This window comes from Rhinoraja longicauda, chromosome 20, assembly GCF_053455715.1.
Source record: "Rhinoraja longicauda isolate Sanriku21f chromosome 20, sRhiLon1.1, whole genome shotgun sequence".
NCBI lineage: Eukaryota > Metazoa > Chordata > Chondrichthyes > Rajiformes > Arhynchobatidae > Rhinoraja > Rhinoraja longicauda.
Genome location: NC_135972.1, coordinates 26,014,316 through 26,030,443, shown reverse-complemented (window position 1 = coordinate 26,030,443; position 16,128 = coordinate 26,014,316). Strand labels below are relative to the sequence as shown.

Below are 16,128 nucleotides of genomic sequence, written 5' to 3'. Positions count from 1 at the left end.
TTGAATGGTTTACTCAGCATTGGAGGGAGTACAACTTAAAATATGTTACTTTTTGATCATTTTCTTAATTGCAATGAAATATTATTAACTTTGCTGCCTGCTCTGCTGAGAGATCCCCACAAATTCTGCTTTGATTTCAGATTTCCATCACCTGCAGTTTTTGTGTTGATTTGCTGTCATTGAAATTCGACATTAACTTAGAGGTGACAGGACTTGACTAATAGCAATGAGGTAGAATGTAATCTTTGGGAAGTACTGTATCACGATCAGGGTTTTGAAATTTTTTTTTAGCTTCCATTTAATAAACTTACAAGCAAGTAACTTAGGGCAGCACAGTGACGCAGCGGTAGATTTGCTGCCTTATAGCGCCAGAGATCCAGGTTCGATCCTGACTACAGGTGCTGTCTATATGGAGTTTGTACGTTCTCCCTGTGGCCACGTGGGTTTCATCCGGGTGCTCCGGTTTCCCCCCACATTCCAAAGATGTGGGGATTTTTAGGTTAATTGGTAAAATTGTTAATTGTCCCGAGAGGGTGTAGGATAGTGCTAGTGTACTCAACGCAGATGCAGAGGGCTAAAGGGCCTGTTTCTGTGTCGTATCCTAAACTAAACTAAACTAAACTTAGAGTGTAGGAAGGAACTGCAGATGCTGGTTTAAACCGAAGATAGACACAAAATGCTGGAGTATCTCAGCGGGACAGGCAGCATCTCTGGAGAGAAGGAATGGGTGACGTTTCGGGTCGACACCCTTCAGACTAGAAGGGTCTCTACCCGAAACGTCACCCATTTCTTCATTCCAGAGAGGCTGCCTGTCCCACTGAGTTACTGCAAACTAAAAGAGTGTTCTGTAGGAGAGTGTATTTAAAGAGGGTATCACAAAATGCTGGAGTAACTAAGCAGGTCAGGCAGCATCCAGGAGAGAGGGAATGGGTGACGTTTCGGGTCGAGACACTTCTTCAGACTGAAGTCATTCTGAAGAAGGGTCTCGACCCGAAACGTCACCCATTCCCTCTCTCCTGGATGCTGCCTAACCTGCTGAGTTACTCCAGCATTTTGTGATACCTTCGATTTGTACCAGCATCTGCAGTTATTTTGCTAACTGTATTTAAAGAGGACATAGCTATGGAGTACGGTTGATCATTGGTCAGCATGGACCCAAACGGGCCGAAGGGCCTGTTTCCATGCCGTATCTCAAAGCTAAACTAAACTAAAGTCTGTTGACTTACCATATTTCACTGTGGCTAACCTTTGGCCCTGAGTTCAAGAACCTCTCAATGGAGCAGTGCTGGCAGTAGATACCAAACCCTAAGCCAAAACCACAGGAGACAATGTGCGCCAGACCTTACAGTGACCATGTGCCAGCTATGTAGGTATATAGCTATCCTAAACAGTCAACCTTGCTCATTTATGACTCTGACTTTGACGTCAATGAAAGTCCTGGCACTGAGCTTGCTGAATCTAGATGCTAAATCTGGATGGAGGAGTGTTGAAATATTGAACCCACTGAACCACCATAATTGAGGCATAAGCTGGATACAATTTCACAAGATGCTGGAAAGAGAAACTTCTAAAATCACTGCAGAAATTATTTCTCACCTATGGAAAGAGTGAATTTACTTTTATATACTGCAAAGTCCGAATGATCCAGTATTATTGTGTTTCCTCTAGAGTTCTTTATCGCCTGTGGGTTATTAGACAATAGACAATAGACAATAGACAATAGGTGCAGGAGGAGGCCATTCGGCCCTTCGAGCCAGCACCGCCATTCAATGTGATCATGGCTGATCATTCTCAATCAGTACCCCGTTCCTGCCTTCTCCCCATACCCCCTGACTCCGCTATCCTTAAGAGCTCTATCTAGCTTTCTCTTAAATGCATTCAGAGAATTGGCCTCCACTGCCTTCTGAGGCAGAGAATTCCACAGATTCACAACTCTCTGACTGAAAAAGTTTTTCCTCATCTCAGTTCCAAATGGCCTACCCCTTATTCTTAAACTGTGGCCCCTTGTTCTGGACTCCCCCAACATTGGGAACATGTTTCCTGCCTCTAACGTGTCCAACCCCTTAATAATCCTATACGTTATTGAATCAGGTCTATTATTTACAAGTCCACCACCCATTTTTCGGCAGCTCGTGGTCCAGCATCTCTTTTAATCCAGACAAAATTATGAGAGTGCACTTGTAATCCCCCCTGGAAGTCCCATCCGGGTGATGCGGCCGATCTTGACCTCATCGGGACTTCCGCGGCTGATCGGCGGGTCGAATTTTCCCACTGCTGCCGGGGATGTGGAACTCCGGCCTGGCTGGCGCTGGCAGATCCGTTCCCACAGCTGAGTTCCGACTCGACCGGCCGGTATCTCGGCTCCTGGGCCACCTAGGCGGACCGTTCCGTAACGTTGGACTCCTCTCAGAGGCCGTGACCTCTGTTGGTCTGGCAAAATGGATACTCTCAAAAGGCTCTGGAACCAAGCGTGCTGGAAAATCAGTGGTGGGCCTGAATGACAACTACCCAATTCAACACAATACCATCAACCCCACCTTGCTATGAACATTTGGCGCAGAATCCAGTAACTTTGGGACTTTGGTAACGGTGGACAAGCATACATTATGGAGGTATAAACTGACCCACTCTGAGTTACTCCAGCATTTTGTGTCTTTTTTTGTAAACCAGCATCTGCAGTTCCTTGTTTCTACAGTTTGTTCCACACAAGCATATTTTCCGGATTGAAGGATGTTGTGATCAGGCTTTGTCCTGCCCTTCCTCTCTTCCAGCTTTCTCTCCATCAAACCACAATCAGAGATGCTGCCAGACCTGCTGAGTTACTCCTGCATTTTGTGTCTTTTTTTTGTAAACCAGCGTCTGCAATTCTCTGTTTCTCTGGATGTAACGTGTTTTAATAACCAAACACACTGTTATTTCTGGCCCTTTTATTCCTGATGCTGAGTCTTGACTTGAAACATTGACCATCCCTCTGCCTCCACAGATGTTGCCTGACCCCCAGAGTTCCTCTAGCAGCTTGTTTTATTTTTCTTCAGTTTACAGCATCTACAGTTTCCTGCATCCACACTTTCATTTCACCTTTTCTACAGATGACACAGACGTCTTTAGACTTACAGTGTGGAGACAGGACCTTCAGCCCACCGAGTCTGTGCTGACCAGCGATCACCCATACACTTACACTTTCCTACATACCAGGGCCATTTTACAATTTTACCGAACCCAATTAACCTACACACCTGTATCTCTGGAAGGTGGGAGGAAACCAGAGCACCTGACAAAAACCCACACGGTCACAGGGAGAATGTACAAATTCTGTACAGATAGCACCTGTGGTCTGGATCGAACCCAGGTCTCTGATGCTGTAAGGCAGCAACTCTACTGCTGCACCACTGTGCCTCTCCTGCTTACAATATTACAGCACTGCTCCCTGCTCCTGTAAACTATACCATGACTAATAAAGGCAGGTATCACATGTATATTCTTCACCAACTAAGGCAGCAACTCTACCTCTATGCCAATGTGCCGCGGTGGGACATCTTCGAGTGAACCCATTGAGTTTAAAGGGAGTGGGGGTAGCTCAGAGTCCCGGGTTTGATCCTGACTACGGGTGCCGTCTGTACAGAGTTTGTACGTTCTCCCTGTGACCGCGTGGGTTTTCTCCGGGTGCTCCGATTTCCTCCCACACTCCAAAGATGTACAGGTTTGTAGGTTAATTGGCTTTGGTAAAAATGGTAACATGTTCCTAGTGTGTTGGATAGTGCTAGTGTAAGTTGCTGGTTGGCGCGGACTCGGTGGGCCGAAGGGCCTGGTTCCAAGCTGTACCTCTAAATTAATGTCAACGCTTCTTCACATTGGAGCGACTGGCTAAATCTTTGTGTTCAAGTCTCTGGAGTGGGAATTGAAGCAGTAACCACCTACGATGTGTGTGCTACCTATTGAACGAGATCTGTTCCTGCAACCATGTTCCTGCTGATTCCACGTCTCTGATACATTAGGAATTTGCTGCAGGAGGAATGGAAAGAAATGAGAGTCTTGCTTGTCCTTGCTGGTGACGTCGACTCTACAATCAGTGAGAATCTTAGCAAGTAGTTGAACCACACGGTAAATATAAACCCTACTACGATTGGGGTTTCAAACAAGTATCACCACATCACGAGTCTCACCATTTGGATATTAATCCAGTTGATTTGATTGCAGTGGGATAATTCTCCAATTGATATGATTGAAATGGTTTCCACATAGAACATTGCATTAAATATATCCCCTGTTGGTGCTTCAAAGGGGTTTTTGACTAGCTCAATTTCACTGAACACGGTGAAAAATAATTGAAGACATTTGGTTTGATGTATAATTTTACATTTTCTTGAATATTCATCAAAGACCATGAATAATTTGTATCGACTTTGAGCAGCTGACAATCTTTTTTTGTAAAGCATTGTGACTTGTTTCTCCCTTCTCTTTGCAGGGCCCCTCAGCAGTGTCCTGGTCAACAAGTATGGATGTCGGCCTGTGATGATGGGGGGAGGCATATTATGTTCAGTTGGAATGATCGCTGCTTCCTTTTGCAATGACGTCCTCGGGCTCTTTATGTGTGTGGGATGCATCACAGGTGAGCAGTTCATTTGCCATCATTAGCCGCAATACTTGCCTCATGTATGTTGGTGACTTCTTGACAGTGCAGTCACAGCGATTGCTAGAACATTATTCCATCCATATGAATGTCAGTCCTGATTAATATTTACAATAATAAACTCATAAATTACAGGATTAACTTCGGCCATTCGGCCCGTCAAGTCTACTCAATCATGGCTGATCTATCTTTCCCTCTCAACTCCATTCTCCTGCCATCTCCCCATAACCCTTGACGCCCGGACTAATCAAGAATCTGTCAATATCTGCCTTAACACTATCCATTGACTTGGTCTCCACAGCCTTCTGTGGCAATGAATTCCACAGATTCACCACACTGTAGTTGGAATCTTGTGTTCAGTTTTGGTCACCCTGCTATGTAGAGAGGATGGGCAGGCTAGGACTTTATTCCTTGGAATGCAGGAGGATGAGGGGGTGATCTTATTGAGGTGTATAAGATCATGAGGGGAATAGATAGAGTAGATGCACAGTCTTTTACCCAGAGTAAGGGAATCAAGAACCGGAGGACAGAGGTTTAAGGTGGGAGGGGAAAGATTTGATGGGAATCTGAAGGGCAACATTTTTACACAGAGGGCAGTGTTTTGTTTTAAAAAGCTGCCAAAGGAGGTAGTTGAGGCAGATATTATAAAACATTTAAAAGACATTTGGACCAGGTACATGGACAGGAAAGATTTAGAGGGATATGGAACAAACGCGGGCATGTGGGACAATTGTAGATGGGGCAGGTTGGTTGGCATGGGCATGTTAGGCTGTAGGGCCTGCTCCCGGCTCTATGACTCTATGACTCTATGACTCTAGGTCAATGGAGAATGGACACTGGGAAAACCCAACCTATTTAGTGTCATAGAGTCATACAGTGTAGAAACAGGCCCATCAGCCCAACTTGCCCACACCAACCAACCTAACCTTAATACAATAGTCTCACCTGCCTGTGTTTGGCCCATATCCCTCTAAACCTGTCCTATCCATGTACCTGTCTAACTGTTTCTTAAATGTTGCAATAGTCCAAGGCTTCAATTTCCTCCTCTGACTGCTCGTTCCATACCCCCACCACGCTTTGTGTGGCATTTCATAATGCTTTTTGGCTTCTTTTGCCCCAATTGTGTTTTTATAGACATGTTCGCAAGACCCAGCATGGGGCTGCTTGCAAATATCTAAGTGTGACTCATATCACGATACACATTCAAAAATGACAGCAGATGTGGAACAGCCATAGTTTAACTGGGACTTGCTTTGCACACAGAGTGTAGCGGGTGTATGGAATGAGCTGTTTCCAGGAGGTAGTTGAGGCATGTACTAAAACAGCATTTAAAATACATTTAAATGGTGCATGGGTGGGAAATGTTTAGAAGGATAGGGGCTAAACACGGGCTGATGGGTTAAGTGTAGATGGGGCATCTTGGTTGGTCTGGGGCAGTTGGGACGAAGGCCCTGTTTCAGTGCTGTATGACTCTAGGGGAGTTAAATTAAAGGATGAATTTTGATTGGAGTAGAGAAGATATGGAATGATTTGATGAAAGTTAACCAAATATTAACAGACTAAATTATTAGACACTGTTTTAATATGGTCCCTATCAATATAAGAAATTGGAGGAAAAAACAATCTGGACTGCTCCATCATTCAATCAAAAGGGGATAGGAAATACATTTGTTCAGCTTTGGAGAAATATATGGGGATTTTTTTTTTCTAAGGGACTACAGCAGTTCAACAATTATGTGATTCTCTAACTTCTACCTCAGCTAACTACATATCTCAGCTAATTTTTACCTCAGATACAAGTTCCTGCTTTTTTTTTCCTGTCGCCATTGTATCTCAGTGTCAAACATTCCTCACTGAAGTACCTTACAATCTCTATGTTGAGTTTGTGTACATGCCTCGAGCTATAAATGGAACTGTTGCTTTGCTGGTTAGTGACTAATGGTAAAAGACACAGATATGAAAAAGGAAGGTGATTTTCTGTTTGTGCTGGATAAAAAGATCACATTGGCACATTTGGGGCAATAGTGTTCCTGACCGTGCTCAAGGTTTGAACCAAAGCATTTATTCCATCAAATCATACATTACGCCAAATCATTCATCACACAAAACCTTCATTTGAAAAATGCACCATTGCACCAAAAGAAAGATGGAAACAGTACTAAACAGGCTGAAGCCGCATGCACAGAAATCCAGAAATGTGCAGGAACAGCAGATGCTGGGTTGCACCAAAGATAGACACAGAATTCTGGAGTAAAGGGCCTGTCCCACGTAGCCGATTTTTTTGGCGACTGCCGGCAACTATCAAAGTCGTAGCAGATCGCCAAACTTTTCTTTTACCCGACGACAATGACCACGACAATGCCGAGTCAGGTCGAGATTACAGCGTCTTCTGAAACATCGCGTCCCGGCGTCCTGGTTTTCGCTGAAATCACTGACAAGTCGGTAAGTACTTGAGAGTTTTGAACTATAACACCTTGTATGGGTTACTTAAAAACCAAACTTCACTGTAACAAGGAATAAACAGGATTTACTTCCAGTTTACTAATAGCTGTATTAATTTTTATTTTTTTTAAAGTGGTTAAGTGGATTTTTGTGAAAAGTGTGTGCGCATTCTTTGAAAATGTAAGGGAGATGTATATCTGGTTTCTGGGTTGCATATCTGGGTTTGGAGACCACTTTAAATGTAATGGCTGAGGCCAAAAACATCGCAAAAATTCCCACGCTTACCTGACCGTCAAACTGTCACCTCCAATCTACCTGTCAAATGTCCTGACGGTAAATAAATTCGATAAACACAAGGATTTTATGGTATTTTGAAATTACTTTACTTATTTTAATATTATGTGCTTCTAAATGCATCTAAGAGAACCTAACAAACCTGGGGACAGCATGCGACAGGGCCCGCAATAAGCAACGATACCTGGCGAGAAGCCAGCTGTCGCCGAGAAATTTCAAACCGTTTGATTTCTCAGCGACGCGCCGAGATCCACTACGATCTTTGGAAGACTCCTCACGATCATGCCCGCAACACCCCGGTGAACGTTTGGCGACAGCCTAGTCGCCGGCAGTCGCCTTAAAATCGCCTAAGTGGGGCAGGCCCTTAACACAGTCGGGTCAGGCAACATCTCTGGAGAGAAGGAATAGGTGACGTATCAGGTCTGACGAAGGGTCTCAACTCAACTCCAAACGTCAGCTATTCCTCTTCTCCAGAGATGCTGCCAGACCCGCTGAGTTACTCCAGCATTTTGTGTCTATATTTTACTGATCTTCATTCCCAGCTTGCAGGTTTACAAATGTATTGTATTCCTTATTTTTCCCAGGTCTTGGATTGGCTTTCAATCTTCAACCAGCCTTAACAATGATTGGGATGTATTTCTACAAGAGACGCCCCATTGCGAATGGAATCGCCATGGCTGGTAGCCCAGTGTTCCTGAGCACTTTTGCACCTCTGAATCAGTACTTGGTCAATGTCTTCGGTTGGAGAGGCAGTTTCTTTATCCTGGCCGGGATGCTCTTGAACTGCTGCGTGGCGGGGTCCTTAATGAGGCCCCTAAAACCCACAAAATCCACAGACGTGAAAGACGCGCAGGTTATTGCTCCTAAAAAGGACGAGAGCAAAGATGTGGGAGACGGACTGCTGCAGGAAAAGAAGAAAAAGCGAACTATCTTTGCAATACTTGACCAGCACCTAGACCTCAGCCTCTTCAAACATCGGGGGTTTCTGATCTATCTATCAGGCAACGTCATCATGTTTTTTGGCTTCTTTTCTCCAATTGTGTTTTTGGCTCCTTACGCCAAGCACATGGGAATAGATGAGTATTCTGCCGCATTCCTGCTTTCCATTCTAGCTTTTGTGGACATGTTTGCAAGGCCCAGCATGGGGCTGCTTGCAAACTCCAGATGGGTCAGACCAAAGATCCAATACTTCTTCAGTTTTGCCGTCTTCTTCAATGGCTTCTGTCACGTCATGTGCCCCTTTGCGAGTGACTACACAGGCCTTGTGATCTATGCAATCTTCTTTGGCTTTGCCTTCGGAATGGTGAGCGCCGTTCTGTTCGAAACGCTGATGGACCTGGTTGGTGCCAAGAGGTTCTCCAGTGCCGTGGGACTTGTCACCATTGTAGAGTGCGGCCCTGTTCTTCTGGGACCACCAATGGCAGGTAGGAATCCTACACTGTTCTGAGAAATCACTCTAGTCCATTTAGTTGGATTGTTTGTTTGGTTGAAAGATGCAGCGTGGAAACAGGCCCTTCAGCCCACCAAGTCCACACTGACCATCGATCACCCAGTCAAACCAGTTCCATGTTATCCCACTTTCGCGTTCACTCATTAAAAACTCTAAGGGTAATTTACAGGGGCCGATTAACCAACAAATCCGAATGTTCGGCTAATAGTTTCAACAATTATTACTTCTCAGAATTTTGAGGGAGATTGAAAATGAAAGAATGGTACGAATTGCAGAAAGTAGATAAAATAAGGGAGGTTAAATACAAATATTTAACACAAATGACCAGGTAGAGAAAATGAGGATGGATAAAGGAAAAGCGGGAATAAAGGGATATCAAATCTCTGTCTTACTCTGCTATTTCAGGTTATTGCGTACATTTCTAATAACTTATATAGATTTTGTCAGCATCTACAAAGTTATGTGGATAGTCTTGTACTATCTACCTAGCCTAATCTGACATGTGTTATTTAAATATTTAGATGCAGCATGGAAACAGGTCCTTCTGCCCACCCAGTCCACCCCGATCGCCACACACCAACACTATTCTACACAAGCAGGGACAATTTACAATCTTCACCAAACCAATTAGCCTACCAAACTTGTACGTCTTTAGAGTGTGGGAGGAAACTGGAGCACCCAGAGAAAATCCATGCAGGTCATGAGGAGAACGGACAATCTCCGAACAAACAGCACCCGTAATGTGTAAGAAGGAACTGCAGATGCTGGTTTAAACCAAAGATAGACACAAAAAGCTGGAGTAACTCAGCGGGACCTTTGAAGGGTCTCGTTCCGAAACATCACCCATTCCCTCTCTCCAGAGATGCTGCCTGTCCCGCTAAGTTACTCGAGCTTTTTGTGTCTAGAAACAGCACCCGTAGTCAGGATCAAACCCGGGTCTCTGGCGCTGTGAGGCAGCAACTCTACCGCTGCGCCACTGTGCTCATGGCCTTTAGTATTTGACATATGATGAGTGCAGTCATTTTGCTTCTGACTATTAAGGCAGTGTAATAATGAAGGAAATTGAGGAAAAGCAAGTAAGGCTGTTTATGTAAGCAGGTAAGCATACTAATCTGTGCTTTAATCCAGCAAAACTTTGAAGGTCATCTTCAGTAAAATGCCTTACCAATTCTAATTCAGCGAGGTAACTGATTATAGCACATTGTCGTACCACCACTTCATCTCAAATACTGGACTTTGACTGGCTGTCACTTTTGAATTATATTGGTCACAGATTTGTACCCTCACATTGATAATGGTGGGGCCGAATGTTTTCAAGTGCAGCTGAATGTGGGGGAAAGGTGGATTAATGCACCCACAAGGTCAGGTAACTAAATGTATTTAATCATCTTTTTTAGGTAACTGCAACTTGTGTTGTATCTATTGTGGGTGTGTGTGTGTGTGCAGATATCGGCACAGATGTGTGTGTGTAGATGTATCTGCACTGGTAGATGTATCTGCACTGGTGTGTGTGTGTGTATGTGTGTGTAGATGTATCTGCACTGGTGTGGGTGTGTGTGTAGATGTGTCTACAATGGTGTGTGTGGGTGTATGTGTGTGTAGATGTATCTGCACTGGTGTGTGTGGGTGTGTGTGTGTAGGTGTATCTGCACTTGTGTTTGAGTGTGTGTGTTCAGATGTATCTGCATTGGCGTGTGTGTACGTGTGTGTCATGGAGGTGTGGGTATGGACAGGTGTGTGTATGTGCAGATGTATCTGCACAGGCGTGTGAGTGTGTAAGTGTACATGTGTAAGTGCGTGTCATGGAGTGGGGGTGAGTGTATGGACAAGAGTGTGTGTGTGTCAGAGCAGATATTATTTTATTTTCATATTTCAGTTACAGCGCGGAAACAGGCCTTTTCGGCCCACCAAGTCTGCGCCGCCCAGCGATCCCCGCACACTAACACTATCCTACACACACTAGGGACAATTTTTACATTTACCCAGTCAATTAACCTACATACCTGTTTGTGTGGGAGTGTGTGTACATGGAGGTGTGTGTGCGTGTGTGGACAGTTCTGTGTGTGAGCGTGTGTGTGTGTGTAAGTGTACATGGAGGTGCATGTGTATGGATAGGTGTGCGTGAGCAGGTGTGTGTGTAAATGTGTGTACGTGGAGGTGTGTGTGTACAGACACATAGACCTTGTGTATGTCAGTGGGGATTTGTGTGCGCATGTTTTTTGGATGTGTATGCCAGTGTCTGTTTGAGTGTGTGATTGAGTGAGTTAAAACTCTCGTTGATCATCGACTTGTGATTACTTTACTAGTGCAATAATAATAGCTCTTTGCAAACATCTTGCAGCACATTGCAGTTACGGTGCTGAAATTGGCTGTGTTTATATCACATCGTTAACATAGCACAACGTCTTGAGGCAATTCATGTGATCACTATTAGTTTCACACAAGCCCATGTCAGGAGATGTTAGGCCAACACTAAAAAAAGCATTGAAGAGGTAGGTTTAAAGGAAGATTTTAAAGAAGGAAGGATGGTAAAGGTGAGGCAGGAAATTTTGCGACTTGGGATTGAAACTGTGGAAGGAACGGCTGTCAATCATAGATCACAAGATCATAAGACATAGGAGCAGAATTAAGCCATTCGGCCCATCGAGGGCAGCAAGGGTAGAATGGCTGCCTTTCAGCGCCAGAGACCAGAGTTTGATCCTGACTACGGGTGCTGTCTGTACGGAGTTTGTACGTTCTCCCCTGTGACCGCGTGGGTTTTCTCCGGATGCTCCGGTTTCCTCTCATACTCCAAAGACGTACAGATTTGTAGGTTAATTGACTTTGGTAAAAATTTGTAAATTGTCCCAAGTGTGTAGGGGATGATCGCTGGTCGGCACAGACTCAGTGGGCCGAAGGGCCTGTTTCCACACCGTGTCTCTAAAGTCACTTGGGACAATTTACAATCTTTACCGAAGCCAATTAACCTACTAACTTGTACGTCTTCGGAATGTGGGAGGAACCCTAAACAACTGGGGAAAAAACGACACAATCATGGGGAGAACGTATAAAACTCCACATAGACAGCACACGTAATTGGGATCAAACCCGGGTCTCTGGTGCTGTAAGGCAGCAACTATACCATTGAGCCATTGTGCCGCCCCATCATTGCTTCCATAACCTCTCCAATTCAGCTTTCTTGATCATTCCTGAAGTTAATCTCTCCACTCTTGGCAAGCACACCTTCAGCGATTGCTCTAAACTCAGAAATTCCCTCCTGAAGCCTTTTCACCTTCCAGTCTCTCCCTCTTCCTTTTAGATGCCCTTGAAAACCTGCCCTTTTAACGAAGCCTTCGAGCATTTGTCCTTACATCTTCTGGGGCCTAAACACAACCAGGACTAGGACCAGACGGCACAGGGTCCTGGGGACTGTACCAGGATAGCTTTACTGTAAATTCTCTTGGGATGTTTTGCTAAGCTAAGAGTACTAAATAAATACAAGTTGGTGCTCCTGTTACAATGATAGAATAGCACTTAAGATGCTTTCTACTTGTACATTCTGACCCACTTGAATGATGACTGAACTGGGTCAGAGGATGTCATTTTAATCAAATTCTGCACCCGCTGGGAAAAGTGCAATTTGATAGAATGGTAGCAAAAAAATTGTGTTATCCAGTACTTGGGAAAATTGATAAATTAAAACCCTAATATCCCTAGTAACTCATTAGTAAATTATATTAAATGTGCAGATATATTTGTGCATTTTACCAAGTCAAGCAACCGTCCAAGTCTAGAAACAAAGAACTGAAGACGCTGGTTTATACCAAAGATAGACGCTGAGCGCTGGAGTAACTCAGTGGGTTAGGCAACGTCTCTGGAGGAAAACGATAGGTGACAGTTTGGGTCGAGACCCTTCTTCAGACTGAAAGTAGGGTGTGAGGAGTGTGGGGGGGGGGGGTTGGTGCAGAGCTGGAGGCATGGAAAGACCAGGATCAATCAGGGCCGTTTGGTCCTGTTTTTTTATCGCCTCCAGCTCTTCACGCCCCACCCTTTACTTGCAGTCTGAATAAGGGTCCTGATCTGAAACGTCACCTATCCTTTTCCTCCAGAGATGCTGCCTGACCCACCAAGTTTTAGAAACACAGCGTGGAAAGAGGCCCCTTGGTCCACTGACTCCGCGAGGATCGACGGTCACTGTACACTACGGAAGCCAATTAACCCACAAACCTGATCGTCATTGGAATGTGGGAGGAAGATGCCTGACCAGTTACTCCAGCACTTTGTGCTTTTTATCGTAAACTAGCATCTGCGGATCCTTGTGTCTCTGGGTTAAGTGATGCTCAGTTTCCATGCTATCTCTACACTATTATAAAACTGCAAAATGTACAATTAACGCTCAAAGGAAGAAACTCCTCTGTCTGTGATCAGCAGCCAGAGTGTCAGAATATGTAAGGGCAGATATTGACTGGAGGATTCACATAATACAACTATACAAACATCCTGAAGAATGAAGAATCAGTCTGAAGAAGGGTCTCGACCCAAAATGTCACCCATTCCTTCTCTCCAGGGATGCTGCCTGTCCCGCTGAGTTACACCAGCATTTTGTGTCTGCCTTCGATTTAAACCCGCATTTGCAGTTCTCTTCTGCACAAACGTTTATTTGAACAAAGTTTTCTTTTGCTCTGAGAATGCCATCTTGTGGTTATATTGCATTAATATGATTTTTGCACGTAAATGTTTTCTTTTTTTAATTAATTTTCTTCCTTCCAGTTTCAAACTACAAATGTGCTTTGGGACGGCAGATAATAAATAGGGCTAATTCCTCAGAATAATACGCTGGGAATTATATACTCATAGTGAGAAATCACAGCTGAAAACTTAAACTGTGCAACTATTCAGTCAAACGCAATATCAGCATTGAGAATAGACACTCAAAACACCTCCTCACTTAAATAGGAGCAAAATGTAGTCCATGATTTGTAGTTGACAGAGACTTCTGTAAAGTCTTTAACTCAGCATGAGAAAAGTTAAGAGTTAGTGGGATATGGGCCATACGTGGGAAGGTGACACTGGTGTAGATGGGGCATTTTGGTCGGCATGTGCAAGTCGAGCCGAAGGTTCTGTTTCCATGTCTCTAAAATAGCTCAAAAGGTGAGAGCACATCGAATCGGAAGCAAGTCGGCAAATTGGATCCAGAATCTGTTTGGTTAAAGGAGGCAGAAGGTGATGATGAAGGACTGTTTTTGTGACTGGAAGCATGAGAACAGTGGTTTATAATGTGATTAGTAAATTCACAGCAGACATGAAAACGAGTGGTGTTGCTAATAACGTGCAAGATTGTCTTAGGATTCAGGATGACAGGATGACTGATCATTGGGCAGAGCAAAGGCAAATGAAATTTAGTGCCGATGACTGGTTATCAAAAATTGCGGCAAGATCTTAATCGGTTGGGCAAGTGGGCTGAGGAATGGTTAACAGAGTTTCATATAGATAAGTGCACGGTGTTGCATTTTGGGAAGTTAAACCAGGTCAGGACCTACTCAGGACTCTGGGGAGTGTGCAGAGCAAAGGGATCTAGGAGCACAGGTACATAGTTCCTTGAAAGTAGCGTTGCAGGTAAATATGGTGGTCAAGACAGCATTTGGCACATTGGCGTGTAAGAAAATAACTGCAGATGCTGGTACAAATCGAAGGTATTTATTCACAAAATGCTGGAGTAACTCAGCAGGTCAGGCAGCATCTCGGGAGAGAAGGAATGGGTGACGTTTCGGGTCGAGACCCTTCTTCAGACTGAAGAAGGGTCTCGACCCGAAACGTCACCCATTCCTTCTCTCCCGAGATGCTGCCTGACCTGCTGCGTTACTCCAGCATTTTGTGAATAAATAATTTGGCACATTGGCCATCGTCAGTCAAATTATTGAATATAGAAACTGGGAGGTTACGTTATGATTGTAAAAGGCATTGGTGAGACCACATTTGGAGTATTGTGTTCAGCTTTGGACACCCAAAGCTTGGGCCATAGCGAGAGGTTGAGCAGGCTAGGACTTTATTCCTTGGAGCGCAGGAGGATACGGGGATGATCGAATAGAGGTGTGTAACGCAATGAGATCCAAAGATACAGTAAATGCACAAGAGTCTTTTACCCAGAGTAGGGGAATCAAGAACCTGAGGGCATAGCTTTAAAGTGAGGGGGGAAGGATTTAATAGCAACCTGAGTAGCAACATTTTTACAGGTGTGTGGAATGAGATGCCAGAGGAGGTAGTTGAGGCAGGTAGTATCGGAACATTTAAAAGTTATTTGGACAGGTGTACAACATACCCTGTGAATATATTTCTTCGCACATGTTCAATGTTACCGCATGACAGGTTGGAATGTCACTCCAGCTTTCTGTGTCTATCTGCGGTTCAAACCAGCATCTATGCAGTTCTTAGTTTCTACTTTTAAACATTATCGGAACCTGAACATTTGCCACAAGGATGCTCCTAACTCTTCAGTATGCTGGCTACTGATGCACCTTCCCCAAACGGCACTTCAGCTGCCGGCCACACTTTTATTTATCAATCGGACTGATACAGGGCTCACTGTATAAGGTGAAAAAGGCTAGGAATTCCTTTCAGCCTGAGCCGCTTCGTTCCCTTCAGTGCGGTACTTAGAGCCAGTTGCCAAACCACATTATATGTTGGAGTAGCAGAGTAAAGCATGTCAGTCATCTGAGTGCATATGAATTGACAACCTCTTGGCACTCAGATGAAGTGACATGCGTTTAACTGCCCAGCAACGACCTCGGAATAACAAAACAGGCGGTGTCATCGGACAGCGGGTTATAATTTCACAGCCTGACAGCAGTTCTCATTTTGCCTGGGTTATTAGGATGCTGACCTTTCACCCTCAAGACAGTCACAATGCCCATTTGTCCTGTTCGAGCCCCATAAGAAAGTTACATTTTAACAACAGTAGTTTTATGAGGTACTAGCTGTTAACAATCAGGAAGGAGTACTTAACATTTGAGACACACAATGTCAATGTCAAATGCTGCCAGGTCAATAACGGCAGAATTAACATTGAGCGGAGTTCCATCTCTTTTATCAGACCAATATATCAATTTATTGGAAGTGGCAGGTCCCCTCTCCCATCAAAGATGAGGCCCTCACACGTGTCTCCTCGGTACCCCGCAGCTCCGCCCTTGCTCCCCCTCCCGTTACTCGCAACAGGTTCACAGTGCCCCTAGTCTTTACCTTCCACCCCTTCAGCCGTCCCATACAACACATAATCCTCCAACATTTTTGCCACCTCCAACGGGATCCCACCTTTTCACATCTTCCCATCTCCACT

The 16,128-nt window shown here is 44.5% G+C and overlaps 1 protein-coding gene across 4 annotated transcripts in view; it reads left to right on the top strand.

Annotated features, from left to right (window-relative positions):
* Nucleotides 1-16,128, top strand: part of LOC144603673 (monocarboxylate transporter 2-like) — a 99,331-nt gene that overhangs the window by 71,435 nt on the left and 11,768 nt on the right. For all 4 annotated transcript variants that reach the window (XM_078417280.1, XM_078417282.1, XM_078417284.1 and 1 more), the window contains 2 exons: nucleotides 4,466-4,609; nucleotides 7,951-8,790. In XM_078417280.1, coding sequence (XP_078273406.1) covers nucleotides 4,466-4,609; nucleotides 7,951-8,790 — 984 coding nt within the window. The remainder of the gene's footprint in view (nucleotides 1-4,465; nucleotides 4,610-7,950; nucleotides 8,791-16,128) is intronic.